At 50.8% G+C, this 15,317-nt stretch overlaps 1 protein-coding gene across 1 annotated transcript in view; it reads right to left on the bottom strand.

The window, feature by feature from the left end:
• Nucleotides 1–512: 512 nt before the first annotated feature.
• LOC146247154 (neural-cadherin) overlaps nucleotides 513–15,317 on the bottom strand; it is an 80,992-nt gene continuing 66,187 nt past the window's right edge. Inside the window, exons 26-32 of the mRNA XM_084682310.1 lie at nucleotides 13,837–14,017; nucleotides 13,586–13,752; nucleotides 9,100–9,364; nucleotides 7,508–7,688; nucleotides 6,810–7,054; nucleotides 2,462–2,616; nucleotides 513–1,058 (exon numbers count right to left, since the gene is read on the bottom strand). Coding sequence (XP_084538436.1) covers nucleotides 513–1,058; nucleotides 2,462–2,616; nucleotides 6,810–7,054; nucleotides 7,508–7,688; nucleotides 9,100–9,364; nucleotides 13,586–13,752; nucleotides 13,837–14,017 — 1,740 coding nt within the window. The remainder of the gene's footprint in view (nucleotides 1,059–2,461; nucleotides 2,617–6,809; nucleotides 7,055–7,507; nucleotides 7,689–9,099; nucleotides 9,365–13,585; nucleotides 13,753–13,836; nucleotides 14,018–15,317) is intronic.

The following is a 15,317-nucleotide window of genomic DNA, read 5'->3' as shown; positions in this document are numbered from 1 at the left end:
GATGACGGAAAGGATGTCCATGGTTGTCCTGGCCTCTTCTTACACGACATCAATCATTGTCCTCTGCCAGACAGCCATTCAGTTAGTCAGTCAGGCTCCATGTTAGACTTGTTTCTGTGCTGGATTAGGGTACATGACACTTTTATCTGTCTGTGTCATTAATTGACAAATCCCATTATCCAATCAGCGCAACTCCTGCCAAGCTGTAGAGGTGTTCAGCCAATTCCAGGCTTATCTGGGCAAAGTCAACACCAGCAGGAGGACAAGAGGTCCCAGGGAGAAGTGATATCAAGCACTTATCAGTTTCTCTCTTTTTGTCTCTTCCTATTTCACCCCTTTCTCTCTGTAATCTCATCTCTCTTCTTGCTAAAACAAAAATGTCCTCCCTTTAGCGGTGTTTGAGTTCAGTTGGTCGTGTCTCTCTCCAGATGTCGTCTTGTCATTGGTCTCCGTGATTCACAGGTTTGGTTTGTGTCGTTTGTGTTGTAAGGGTCGGTGGGGGGGGGTCTAAATCAGAGGTCGCTGGCCTCAGCCCTCTCGTAGAGGGCACAAAGCTTCTCGAAGCGGGGCCCCCACTCCCTGAGGGTGTCCCCCCCCTGCCCTCCCCGGTCTTCCTCCAGCCCTGCTGAGCTGAAGGAGCTGAGGGAGCCGGCCAGGGACCCCCCTCCCTCAGTGGAGAACACTTGCAGGGAGTCAAACGGCCCCGTCTCCGGGTGTTGGTCTGCGTCACGGATGATCTCGCACAGGTAGCGGGCCAGGTCCTGGCTGGAGAAGGACAGGCTTCTGTTGGCCAGCTGCAAGGGACGGCTCTGGCCCTGGGCGGGGGGCCTCGCCGGGGGCACGTCCCTGCGGAGGCTGGCCGAGGAGGTGGTGGCGGAGGAGGAGGGGGGCGCCGGGCCGGAGCCCCCTGCCCGGTTGAGGCTGTCCTGGGGCTGGGGCGGGGGGAGCTGGGGGTGGTGGGGGTGGGGGTGGTACAGGGCTCGGGAGCGGCTGTACTGGACGGACTGGGCCGGGCTGGGCTGGAGGGACTTCTGCAGCTCTGCCATGTCATAAGCATTCTGGAGGAAACACACAACACAAGCACACGCATGTACAAGAAGAGGACAACACAGTTGATAAGGGAGACAGTGACTCTGTGAAAGAGAGGGAGGGAGGAGGGAGGGAGTGAAATAAAGACTGACAGACAGAATGAAAGAGAGAAAGAGATTGAAAGAGAGAGAGGGAACAAGAGCACAAGACAGAGGAAACGAGAGAGAGAGAGAGAGAGAGAGAGAGAGAGAGAGAGAGAGAGAGAGAGAGAGAGAGAGAGAGAGAGAGAGAGAGAGAGAGAGAGAGAGAGAGAGAGAGAGAGAGAGAGAGAGAGAGAAGAAAGAAAGAAAAAAAGAAAGAAAGAAAGAAAGAAAGAAAGAAAGAAAGGGATGGCATCACTCCACAATATACATTATCCAAAGACTCCAGTTGTTTCAGTTTGTACCCTGTCTCTGTACTGTCAACATCATGTCTGTGGAGCTAACCTGGATGGATACTGCATCTGTGCAGAGTTGACGGCATGGATGTATCTGGGAGGTCAGGGTGGGAGTGAAAGGGTAGGTGGAACAATTGAACAGATAAAGGAGGTGAAGAGAGCAGGATGGGTCTGAAGGATGGAAGAGAGGAAGGGTTAGGCGGGGGGGGGGATGGGGGTGAGGCAAGGCGGGGGGGGGGGGGGGTTAAGAGGTGGTGAAATAATTCTGGCTGTATTTTTCCATCTCTGGGGGGGAGGGTCTGGGGGGGGCGTGGGTTATTACATAACTCCTAATCACCTCCACTTTGAAATGGTTCCACCGTTACCACGGCAGCCACAGCATCTCTCCACAGAGACACGGGCGCCCTCCTTTTTCCCTGGAGGAGCGGAGGATGGAGGGATGGAGGGAGGGAAGGAGAGAAGGAGAGAAGGAGAGAAAAAGAGAAAGAGAGACTGAGGTAGTGAGTGAGGGAGGAAGAGACCCAGGCGTGGGTGTTCTGTTCTGTAATTGATGACATGAGAAAGAGAGCAGAGCCCCTCCTACGGAGCCATCTAGAGACTGGCTGCCAAGCCTGGATAATCACACCAGGAGCAGGAGAAGGACTACCATTAGGACTGAAGGAAAAACACTCCATTAGAGCCAGCTACCTGCATTATTCTCTATTCTCTATTCTCTATTCTCTATTCTCTATTCTCTCTCTCTCTCTCTCTCTCTCTCTCTCTCTCTCTCTCTCGCTCTCTCTCAGAAGTAAGAGAACACCTTCTCTGCTACAACAGGAGTCAGTGGTGGAAGGCAGACACAACATGAGTGTCATTTACATTTGTTATGAACAGACTCACATACATGAACACACATGCAAACATGCGCACAAACACACACACACACTCACACACACACACACACACACACACAAACGCACAACCAAACTGGTCTCGAGACTCCACAGGTAGTTTTACCTGGTCTTCCTCCCCTCCCCCTTCCTCGTCGTAGTTGAGGACATTTTCTCGGATATCTTCCCAGCCGTCGTGGTGGGCAGACACATGGTAGACTCCTTCCTTCAGCCCCTTGTAGCTTCGCCAGCGTGTGTACAGGAAGATACCCAGCAGCAACACTAGGGGGCAAAGGAGAGCACACGTGAAGTCACGACACAAAGACAAGTGAAGGGCCCCCTTCAGAAGCTCAGTATTGATATTCGGCCAATAAGCGGCCCATCAGAGTCAAGCCAACCAAACTACAGCTACATGTACACACACATACATAAATAAATAACCACAACGCAGACAGAGATCAATAACAATTTAGGGAACACAATGAGCTATCTTCAAGCAGAACGTAGATTCGACCCTGGTCTTGTGCTGGCTTTGTGACTATGAACATACCTGGAGCGTTTACAGTAACTGTTACTGTTTTAATACCTGGAATGTGAGGTCAACAGCTGTTTCAGAGGTCAGCAGGGGACATGTCTGGATGTTACAGTTTGACGTCGAACCTCTGAAGGGTTTCCACAGTTTCAAAGAGATGAGATGTATAGAAAGCCTGCACTGTTTTCAGGTTACCATAGAGACCTTTTTATTTTGCCTCAAGATTGGTGTGTGTTGGTGTATGTGTGTCTGCGTGCGTGGGAGGCTGGAGGTGCTCATTTCGTGTTTGTTGATTAATATATGGGCTTTGCTGCGCTGTGGTCATGCGTTGGTGTCTAGAAAGGAACTTGTGGTGTGTGTGCGTGTGTGTGTGTGTGTGTGCGGTGTGGTGCAGCAGGATGTGTGCGGTGGGACATGTGTGGTATGGTGTTGTGTGTGTGTGTGTGATGCGGGGTGATGTTTGTGTACACGTCTTGAGACTGGAGGCCAGTGTTCTCTCCAAACAGAGCTCAGACTGAATGTCATAGGTCAGCCATGCTGTGGTGTTCGAAAGATTGAGTAAAACCCATTTGTGTGGAATTGTGTGTGTGTGTGTGTTTTCTGCTTCAGTCCTCCACTCCTCTTTTTTCCTCATCTTATTTCCCTTAACATCTTTTTATTTCCTCTCTCCTCTCCTTTGCTTTCTTCTCGAAACATCTCTTCCCTCCCCCTCCCCTCTCCAACTCTCCTCTCCTCCCTCCCTGCTCTCCTCCCCTCCTCTCATTAGGACTCCACTGAGGGGTTCTCTATGGTGCACATCACCTAGCTAATGACCTCCACAGGATCCTGAGTTCTCCCAGCAAGCCCTTCTCCATCACAAACACCAGTCAATCCATACCACCGCCCAAAAGCGCTGAAGCACAAACGCAGACAAAGACAATACACACTGTAACAAGCTTATATCTATATTCTACACCATATGGTGCACCCCATATGGTACTCAACAGGGAATGTTTGACGAATACGAAATAAGAGTCTGTTTACCCGCTGTATGTGGAAAACAACAGCATCAGCACAGCACTCACAGTAGATCAGGAGTAGTATATCACATTCTCCTGCCATGATGGTGGGTCTCCTATGATTTCACTCACATTTTCCATCCTTCTCACTCTCTCTTCCACCTGCAACTGGCTTCCACTTCCTCTCTCCTCTCTCTGTTCGTGCTTCAGCGGGGCCAATTCCTGATCCTGCTCTCATCTCTACTTGACCCAGAAGGTAAATGTTGCTGGCCTACCCGTCAAAGAGCCTTCTAAGGCTGCTGGTGAGACCTTGCTAGACCGAGCCACAGCTGTCACCATAGTAACCCATGAGGAGAAAGGAGGGACAATAAAACTGCAACACAAGTAAACATTATTTCCTGAAGTGCCCTCCCTCCCTCCCTCCCTCCCTCCCTCCCTCCCTCCCTCCCTCCCTCCCTCCCTCCCTCCCTCCCTCCCTCCCTCCCTCCCTCCCTCCCTCCCTCCCTCCCTCCCTCCCTCCCTCCCTCCCTCCCTCCCTCCCTCCCTCCCTCCCTCCCTCCCTCCCTCCCTCCCTCCCTCCCTCCCTCCCTCTCTCTTTCTCACTCAGTCGTAACATAGCCATGACCAAGGCCATTCCAGTATGAGGGTGTGAATGCGTATATCTAAACTGAGGACCTTTACATAAACATGTGACAATTGTTGCAATTTTTGGTACCAAGATCAATTTGAGGTTGTGTTTATCTTAAAAATTTACTTTTTAACATCATCAGTACATGTACATGTACACACACACACGCACACACACACACACACACACACACACACACACACACACACACACACACACACACAGGGGATAAAACAGCTGCAATAAATGAAGATCAGGAGCTGACAGTAGAGTGATGAGAACAAGGCACATGGATGAGCTGATGAGTGAAACAAACAGATGAGGGACACCATGTGGTTTGAGACGAGTGTTTATTCACAACGTGATCAAAAGATATTCAAGCACTGTTGGATGATATGGCACAAGGTACATTGACAGACAGATGGGAAGGAAGAAAAATGAGTTAATAACCGTCTTTCTGTCTGGAGTGTGTGTGCGTGTGTGTGTGTGTGTGTGTGCGCGCGTGTGTTTGTTTGTGATACACAAGCTTGTTCTGCAGCTCTCAGAAAAACGTACATCCACCAATTGAAGGTCTTGGCTCAACCATTCACTAAGGGGCCTTGTACAACACAATAACATGTATTGCCCATCTACCTCCACAATGTTCTTACTACTGTATACAAGAACACGGTATTTGTCATGACAAAGGGAAAAACCCTTGTTATCTATCATCATCTATCATGTGCTGTGTATGTATTGATTGTACACATTTCTTTACATTGCATGCATATGTGTGTGTGTGTGTTTGTGTCAAATAGAGTATGTACAAACCTAGCTATTTTCTCTTAGGAAGAGTGAGATGCCGTAGAGCCTGTTTAAGTACCGTCAGTGAGGAGGCAGAGAAAGTAGAAGAGGTGAAGGAGGAGAAGAAGACGGAGAAAGAGGAGGAGGTGAATGAGGAGGAGAAAGTGGAGGTCAAACAGAGAAGGAGGGGGAGAAAAAGATAGAAAAGGAGATGGCGTTGAAGGAGTTGGAGGGAGGAGATGGAGTTGAAGGAGGTGGAGGAGGAGATGGAGTTGAAGGAGGTGGAGGAGGAGATGGAGTTGAAGGAAGTGGAGGAGGAGATGGAGTTGAAGGAGGCGGAAGAGGAGATGGAGTTGAAGGAAGTGGAGGAGGAGATGGCGTTGAAGGAAGTGGAGGAGGAGATGGCGTTGAAGGAGGTGGAGGAGGAGATGGAGTTGAAGGAGGTGGAGGCGCAGGAGGGGTTGGAGGCGCAGGAGGGGGTGGACGAGCAGGCCGTGGGTAGAAGCCACAGTGCTCACATGAAGACATAAACCTATTAAGTGGAGAATAAGAGGGCAGCTCCAGAAGTGGTGCTGCGTTTGTTAAGCAGCGTGTCTGGAGAGCTTGAGCTCTCCTCTCTCTCCTCGTTCTTTCTCTCTCTCTCCACTTCATCCTCTCCCCTCTCATCCGTGCTCACTAAATCCAAACAAACCAGATTGAATTCATGCAACAGGAATGAAATAGATAAAGGGAAACATCCCCATCCCCTTCAATCTCTCTTTCTCGCACTCTTTCTTTCATTCTCTGTTTATTTGGCTTACCCTCCTTCACGCTGTCTCTCTATTTTTCTCTTTTTTTCCCTCTCTCTCTTTTATCTCTCCATCCCTCTCTTTCTGTCTGTCTACTTGGGTTTCAAAGCGAGAAATATGGGTCCGATTGACATTCCAGGCTCAGCTCCCAGAGCTTTGCTCTCAGTTCCAGCCCAGTTAGGTAAACAGCACATTGTAAGCCTACAAATCAAGTAATTAACACATAAAAAAACAATGTCTGTGTGTGTGTGTGTGACTGGAGCCTCAAGGTTGCAATCCTTTAAAATGATCCGACATACAGAGGGTTGATGGGTCTGGGCGGGGAGGAGGGGTGGAGGAAGGTTGTTATCTGAATAGCCAATACAGATGAAGGTGCAAACAAAAAAACACAAAGGAGCTTTCATCTACAACGTTCCCTGGTCTCTGCTTCTGTCCGTCTCATAACCCGTACAGAATGGACCCTGGCCAGCTGGGTGTCTATCATGTCAGGTGTGCTTTTAAGTCCAACTTTAGCACTAAGTGGCCACCTGTCTTTGAGGTGCATTTAATGCTACAGCACGACCTCCAGCGGATATGAGATTTGTCCTTTTCACCCTGTGAGAAACGAGTCCCTATGGAAAATGGCGGTAATATAGACAAGACAGACAGACGGAGGGACAGACGGACGGACAGAAAGGCACACGCACGCACACATGCCCGGCGACAGCGTCACCACAGCTAAACGAGCAGGTAGTTGACATAGCTACCCAGCAGCGCCATGAAGCAGATAACGATGGCCAAGAGGGAGCTGAAGCTCAGCCCCACGTCGTCTCTGTAGATGGCCAGCGTGGTCTCGCAGTGGCGGCCCCGGTAGCCGTCGGGACAGTGGCACGTGAACTTGGAGGGCGACTGTGCCACGCACGTGCCCCGGTGGCACGGCCGGCTGGCGCACAGCGTGTACACGCACGACTTCTTGGTCCCGTTCACTTTGATCATGTGACCCGCGGGACACCTGGGGGGAGAGGGGGGGGGGGGTCACGTGGCGGCAAAAGCAGCTTCTGGCATGCTCAGCGGACAGAAGGGAAGCCATGGTTGAAGGGTTGTGCAGGTGTCTTGTGTGTGTGTGTGTCTTCGGCGGGTAATGGGTGCTCCAGCTGCCTGTCAGTGTGTGAGTCAGGCCCATGCTCAGACAGCCATGCAGAGCAGGGGGGCCATAGAGGGCTGCAGAAAGACCCCTGCAGTGGCACTGACATGAGAGGATGGAAGGATGACAGGATGGGAGGGGATGATGGAGGGATGACAGGCTAGGAGGGGATGATGGAGGGATGACTTAAGCAGATCAAATCACTGAATGTTGTATACTGAATGCTGGGATGTTGTTGTTGGCAGACAGTATGCATGTGGCTGTATGTGTCTGTGCTGTGTCTGTGCTGTGTGTGTGTGTGTGTGTGTGTGTCTACAGTACCTGCACTCATGGACCCTCCAGAGGTCTACGCAGGTGAGGGGAGGACTGCAGGGGTTCTTCTTACAGGAGTCTGAGGTGCACCCCACAGAGAGCCCCTGGGGGCTGACCAGGGAGACCCCGTCTCTAGGCTGGCCGTCCAACGCCACGTAACGCCCACTCAGTCTCAGGTCTTGCATGCAGCCTGCAGACAAACAGGGCAGCATGAGAAACAGACTCGCTCACACATACACACATCCACAGTAAGGCAGTCACAAAACATTTTCTATGCTGTCACAAATTGGCAAAGCTTCAATATCCAATTCCTACACCCCCCCCCCCCCCACCACACATATACATGAAACAGAGCATCCAGTACACACATAAATACACACACACACACACAAACTCGCTCTCTCAACCATGCTCTGGCACATCCGAATATTTTCAGGGAAATGCTTTTAAAGTCCATTTAATAAACATACACAGTGCCTGTTACTGCCCCAGGCTATGCTATCTACCTACCCTGTATTCAACTCTGGGGATCTATCTGATACTTGTCTCTCCATCTCTCTGTCTCTGTCTATCTCCCTTTCCCTCTCTCTCTCTCTCTCTCTCTCTCCCTTTCTTTTTCTCTCTCTGTCATACTTGACACCAATCTCTCCACCGCTGAAGTCGGCAGCTGCTGGTTCCCTTCTATATGCCCCCCCGCCACCCCTCCCCACCACCGAGGCTGCCATCCTGAACACTAAAGATGCATTTGAGGGAATTAGCTATTCAACTGGCCCATTAATCTTTCATTATCGGTAATACAATAGGCTGTAATCTTTCTAGAAAGGGGGGATTATGAATTGATAAAGGGCCTAATTCTGGCACCGCTGTATCAGAGCTGTGTTCGCTGTCAAGGGCCAACATACAGAGTCTCACGCCCAATCTGCCCTTCACACCACCCTCCCACCTCATAACTCCCTCCCCCTTCCTGCTGCCGTCCTCCTCTCCCTCCTCCTCTGCCTCCTCCTCTCCTTCCTTCTCTCCCTCCTCCTCTCCCTCCACCTCTCCCTCCACCTCTCCCTCCTCGTCTCCTTCCTCCTCTCCCTCCACCTCTCCCTCCTCCTCTCCCTCCACCTCTCCCTCCACCTCTCCCTCCACCTCTCCCTCCTCCTCTCCCTCCACCTTTCCCTCCACCTCTCCCTCCACCTCTCCCTCCACCTTTCCCTCCTCCTCTCCCTCCTCCTCTCCCTCCACCTCTCCCTCCACCTCTCCCTCCACCTCTCCCTCCTCCTCTCCCTCCACCTCTCCCTCCACCTCTCCCTCCACCTTTCCCTCCACCTCTCCCTCCACCTCTCCCTCCACCTTTCCCTCCTCCTCTCCCTCCTCCTCTCCCTCCACCTCTCCCTCCACCTCTCCCTCCACCTCTCCCTCCTCCTCTCCCTCCACCTCTCCCTCCTCCTCTCCCTCCACCTCTCCCTCCTCCTCTCCCTTCACCTCTCCCTCCACATCTTATACTTCCTCTGTTGGCCTCCCTCCCCCTTCCTGGTGCCCTCCCCCATCCCTCCTTCCCTGCATTATCTCTCCCCTCCTCCACCCCTTCCTCCTCCCCCCTGCCCCTTCCTCACCCTGGAAGCTCCTGTTGAAGCCAGAGGGGAAGGTGTTCCCCAGCATCACCACCAAGGGGTCGATGACAATCTCCCGACTCCGTCCCGGCGCCCCCGTGACCTCCCGCCTCCCGCCACCACCGTCCAACCGGAGGGTGAGCTCGTTGTCGTGGCGATCCAGGTGGACCTCGTGCCACTCCCCGTTGTCAAGGCGATAGGTAGGCAGCGTCAGGTTGTAGTCTCCGTCTCCTAGGTTATAGAAGACGGCGAGCAGACCCTGGGAGATCTGCGAAAAGTCAAATCAAACGTTCTTTGTACAAGCAAGGTCATGCAGGGCTTCACAGACGTGTTAATATCACACATATATCCAACCTAAACTCTCCAAAAAGATTAAAACTCAATAAAAATATCTAACTAATAGCAAACTGAAAGAAATTGGGGAAAAAAAGGAAGAAAATAAAGAGAAGAGAGAGGGCGAGAGAGAGACTATGAGATAAGTAAGGACACAACTTTCTATACACACCAGTAGTTGGTCACAAAGAGAATGGACAGAGTCATGGAGAAAAGACAGAGAGAGGAGGAATGACAGGGCTGCTCTTTGTGTGTCCTTCTGATGTCGTGAAGAAGAACTGAGGCACACGAACACTCGCACACACAGAATTAAACATACCTTCTATTTAATTAGTAACATCAGGGCCAAGGGAATTCAATATGGCTTAATTTATTCATCACATATCTCACATGTGAAATGAGCATTAGAGACAAGGTCATACAATTGTATGGGACCCACATAAACCGACTCACACACACCGACACGCACACTCACGCATACACACGCACCACACATACACACACACGTACACACGCTTTTTTAATACAGCTCTTTTCAAAGGACTTCCTCACTCCTCCTCTAGTCTCTCTCTACCTCCATCTCTTGACAATTCTGTCCACGCATTAAATTCTCCCTTTTCTCTTTGTTCTGCTCTCCGTTCTCCGTTCTCCTTTCTCTCTCTCTCTCTCTCTCTCTCTCTCTCTCTCTCTCTCTCTCTCTCTCTCTCTCTATCTCTCTCTCTCTCTCTCTCTCTCTGTCTCTCTCTGTCTCTCTCTGTATCTCTCTCTCTCTCTCTCTCTCTCTCTCTCTCTCTCTCTCTCTCTCTCTCTCTCTCTCTCTCTCTCTCTCTCTCTCTATCTCTCTCTCTCTCTCTCTCTCTCTCTCTGTCTCTCTCTGTATCTCTCTCTCTCTCTCTCTCTCTCTCTCTCTCTCTCTCTCTCTCTCTCTGCCTCTCTGTCTCTCTCTGTCTCTCTCTGTATCTCTGTCCCTCTCTCTCTCTCTCTCTCTGTCTCTCTCTCTCTCTCTCTCTCTCTCTCTCTCTCTCTCTCTCTCTCTCTCTCTCTCTCTCTCTATGTGTGTGTCTTTCAAAGTCCACTCCTTTGTTCACTCATTCTGGTCCATTTAGCCAATAAACTCGGGGAGAACCTCTCCTCACATCAAGCGTGTTGGGAATGAGGAGGAACCCAACAGGCCCGCCTATTGATCCCACCCTGCCTTTCCTGTTCTGAGCGACCAAAACACAACAACAAACAAGCTAACCTGATTTTAACCAGAGATAGAACCCCGCGTTGTTATTCTGCATCTCAATCTCTCCATTCGTCTATATTTCTATGGACTGACACTTTTCATCAGGAGACAGCAGGGAGAATGAAAAAGAGGAGGGGGAGTAGGAGGGGGGAAGGGGGAGGAAGGAAGGGTGAGGGAGGAATAGATAGAAGGAAAAACATGCATGATCTGCATGTATTTCATGTTCATGTGACGAGGTTTTTTTTCCCCAGTAACTGTGTGGTCGGACATTAAGGAGTCAATATGTAAATAAGATGAGCTCATATCCTCCACCACAGTTGACTAATGAATTTAAAAGAAGAGCTTCACTGAACCCTGACATTATCTTTGCATAGGGACGACTGTCATAGAAACAAATATACTACCACACGCGTATGTAAAATAACCCTCGCTCCCCAAATGTTTTCTAATGTCCTTTTTACACCTGTATCTATACCAATTTTAGGCAGTAAAATGATGTGTATTACTCTGTGCTGCTCTGTGACAGGGCTCTGGTGCTACTGTAGATCTGCACCGAGCACTCACACAACCCTCCCAACTGTCTGTACATTCTTCTGTTCAACAAACTGTTAGTGATTCACATAACACTGGCATGAGGTTACACCAATACCCATCCACCCACATCCCCCCACCCCCCATCCACATCCCATATCCCCCCTCCACCCCCCACACACACACCCACACACCCACACACACAGACCCACATTTCTTTTCAATGTTCAACCCTGGAAGGGTCCCACTGAGCATAATTTGCAGAAATCTATTTTGGCCCAGCCCTGGAAAGACATAAACATCTGACAGAGCGTAGAAAATCCCACATTGTTTACAGTGCTTCACCAAGCAACCTGCTCCTCTCAAACCCCGAAACAAGACAGCAGATAAACAATGTCTCAGAAACTATGAACTACTCACCTCCAACTACTCTGTTCTAACCTCCCTCTATTGCTCTCTCACTTGACTGTTCCTCCTCACACCACGTCTCCATCTCTCCATGTGTCTCTCCCTCTGTCTCCTCCCCCCGCTCCACGCTTGTCTCCCCCGCCTCCCCCCCCCCCGTCTTTGGGAAGCTGCAGGATGGCTGCTTGGTTGTAAGAGCGTGCTCATTAAGGCTTCTCTAATGAACTATTAATTAGACAGAGACCTCTGTGGGACGGGCCTTTAACCAGGTTGACACACACACAGACACACACACACACACAGACACACACACGCACACACACACACACACACAGACACACACAGACACACACACACACACACACACACAGACACACACAGACACACACACACACACACACAGACACACAGCACATCAGAGCCACCTGATTTTACCCCCAATTAGACCTGAGTCGTGAGTGTGTCCCAGCTTTTGCATTCACTCCCAACAGGAGGGAAAGGCATTTGTTTATGTGTGTGTGCATGTGTGTGTGTGTGTGTGATAGGTGTGAGCATCTGTGTGTGTGTTTGTGCGTGTGTGTGTGTATGCATATATTTGCATACATGTGTGTATAGTTGTTTGTGTGCATGTGCCTGTGTTTATGTGTGTGTGTGTGTGTGTTTGTGTGTGTGTGTGTGTGTGTGTATGTGTGGGTATGGGGATATATGCCCATTACAGGTGCCTGCCGATTCATACTTCAGAGTGCTAACCCCTGTCTTCAGTTTAACAGCCCGAATAAATGAGTCTGGTTGATGTTTAAAACCCTGGAGAAATTGGAGCCAAATCCTGATGTAGAAACCAACCTAAGCTAAGCATGCAGCATTAAGTAGAGATGAGACTGGGTCTGGGGTGAAGGCAGTGGTGGTGTCTCTGAAGGCCTCGGTTTTAGTCATGGCTGAAGATAAGAAAGTAAAGATGGAAAAATAAAAAGTGTAGAGGAGGCAAGCAGGATGGGATGGAGCAGGGGCGGGAAAAGAGGCAGAGGGAGAGGAATAGAAAATGACAGGGAGAGATGGAGGGAGATGGAGAAGGAGAGGGAGGGGGAGATGGAGGAGAGGGAAGGATGAGTCATGCGGGATAACGTGGCAGCCATAATGAAATCTCTAACCTGCCACTTCAGAGGTAGATGTAGATGTCTCTCTCACACACACACACACATGCACATGCACAGGCCCCCACTCCGAACCAAACCCTACAAACACATATACTTGCCCAAATAAACAAAGGGTCTAATCAGCAATCCCAATCTGTCCAAGTGAAGCAGGTGTAAAAGAGACAGAAAACACGTTGTCTACTCCCCCTCCTCTTGCCCCCCCCTTCCCCCCTCCTCCCCCTCTCCTCCCCCTCGTCCTCCAACTTGACTTCTTCTCTCAACTCCTCTTCTCCATACAAAACCTCATATCCTCCTCCTTTCCCCTCATCTCTACCTGCTCTTCCTCCCCCCTCCCTTTACTCTCCACCCCGTCTTCCTCCTCCCTCTACACCGTCTCCTTCAACTCTTCGCTCCAGGTCCCACCAGACTGTACAGTGAGGCGGGTGTGAGCAGCACTCTGATGAAAAGCAAACAGAGTCATGGTGGTTCTTGGCGCGGGGACGAAGCCTTCAGAGACAGGCGAAGGCATGTTCACACACAGTCTCATCGTGTCATACGCACATGCACGAGGAACATGTGTGACATCAGCGCCCTCCATGGCGATGAAGGAAGGCTGCTTAGCTCTCAAGGGTGGATGGGAGGGTGTGGAGGGGGAGGGTGTGGAGGGGGAGGGTGTGGAGGGGGTGGGGGTGGAGGGGGTGGAGGGGGTGGAGGGGGAAGAAGGGGGAGTGGAAGTTGGCAGGAGGAAACACGGATGTGAGGGCATGGGTGGAGGGTAGATTGACTAGGTAGAGAAACAGCCAGCCAGCCAGCGAGCCAGCCAGCCAGTCAGAGAAAGGCTGTGCAGGTTTCACCTCACCTCAATGCGAAGGTATTCACTCTGCTCCTTGGAGAGCATACTGAGGATGGTGCTGGAGTGTTTGCGAGTCCGGACAAGAACCTGGACCTGGGTACGGCGTGCCGGCAGAGGAGACCCCAGCTGAAAGTGGACATGGCTCCGCCCATCAAACGAATACTCCGGAACTTCTGTCGTCAAAACAGTCAACAAAAAGCTGTTAGATCTGTCTCTTATCCATCCATTTGACCATCCATCTATCCATCCATACGTACCCTGTTCACATTGCTGGCCAGTGTATCCTGGCAGACACTGGCAGCTGAAGGAGCCCCACTCCCCATGACAGCGCCCCCTGGTGCCACAGGAGGGGAAGCCCATGTTGACACAGCTGCCGTCTGTGCTCACACAGCCCGGAGAGCTGCCCTGGGCGTCTGCAGGTGAGCCCAGGTCATACACCTAGGGGGGCCATGGAAGAGACAGGAAAGAGGAAGGAGGGTGGAAAGGATAGACAGAATACAAACAAGGTAGGAAACCGGTGAGGGGAGAGATGGAAAGAAGGAGGAATGGGGCGGAGACAGATGCATAAACACAGAAGACAGAATGTGACAGCAGAGGATAGATGGAGAGAGACAGAAAGAGAAAGACAGAGAGAGAGAGAGAGAGAGAGAGAGAGAGAGAGAGAGAGAGAGAGAGAGAGAGAGAGAGAGACAGAAAGAGAAAGACAGAGAGAGAGAGAGAGAGAGAGAGAGAGAGAGAGAGAGAGAGAGAGAGAGAGAGAGAGAGAGAGAGAGAGACAGAAAGAGAAAGACAGAGAGAGAGAGAGAGAGAGAGAGAGAGAGAGAGAGAGAGAGAGAGAGGGGGGGGGGGGGAAGGGGGAGGAGAAGAGGGGAGGAATGAACAGTAAACAGCCAGAGGGAGATTCAAGGTGGGAGGGAAAGGGGAGAGAATAGATGGACCAAAACATGTCCAGAAAGAGAAGAATGTGCGAGTGAAATAGACGGTGAGAGAGGATGAAGAAATATGGAAAAGAGAGAGAGAGACAGAGAGAGAGAGAGGGGGAAAGAGAGAGAGAGAAAAACAAGGAGAGAGCAGAACTTGTTAGTGTTGAAGGTCTTGAGGGCAGAGTAGCCAGCCTTGAGCTCCAAGCTCCCCACCAACCTCTCCCACTCCCTTCCCATCCCTCTCCAGCCCCTCCTCTTCTCCCCAGGCCAGCCTCTACCTGTCTGCCATACTCACGGCACAAAAGCACCAACAGGATTCAAACCAATCTGCCATGCGTGTGTGTTAGTGTGTGTGTGTGTGTCCTCTGCCCATGATAGTCTGAGCCATGAGGACAGGAAGACCTTGAAGTATGAGGTCCTGAAGTTACAATAACAATATTACCAGCAGTGTTCCATTGAGGACATTAACATGTCCAATCTCACGTCTTTATGAGATCCTTCCGTTGTAGCACCGGCTGCTCGTAAACGACAGTCCGCTGACCAATCCGAGAGAGGGATTCAGATTGGGGTGTGACCCTGCAATGGGTATGTCCTCTCCTCTCTGGAGTCCAATAACCAGAGAGGTCACATCCACAACACACACACACCCTTTGTCATTGATTGTACTGTGTATGTGTGTGTGTGTGTTTGTGTGTGTGTATGATGGAGGGTATTTTGTCTGACTGGATATAACTTGTACCGGGATGGAACAAGGAGGAGAGAGATAGAGAGGCAGAGAGGCAGAGAGAGAGAGAGAGAGAGAGAGAGAGAGAGAG

Source organism: Hypomesus nipponensis, chromosome 19 (assembly GCF_054491055.1).
Source record: "Hypomesus nipponensis isolate SF chromosome 19, ASM5449105v1, whole genome shotgun sequence".
Classification (NCBI taxonomy): Eukaryota; Metazoa; Chordata; class Actinopteri; order Osmeriformes; family Osmeridae; genus Hypomesus; species Hypomesus nipponensis.
Note: the sequence above shows the minus strand (reverse complement) of the source record. Positions and strands in the feature narration are given on the sequence as shown.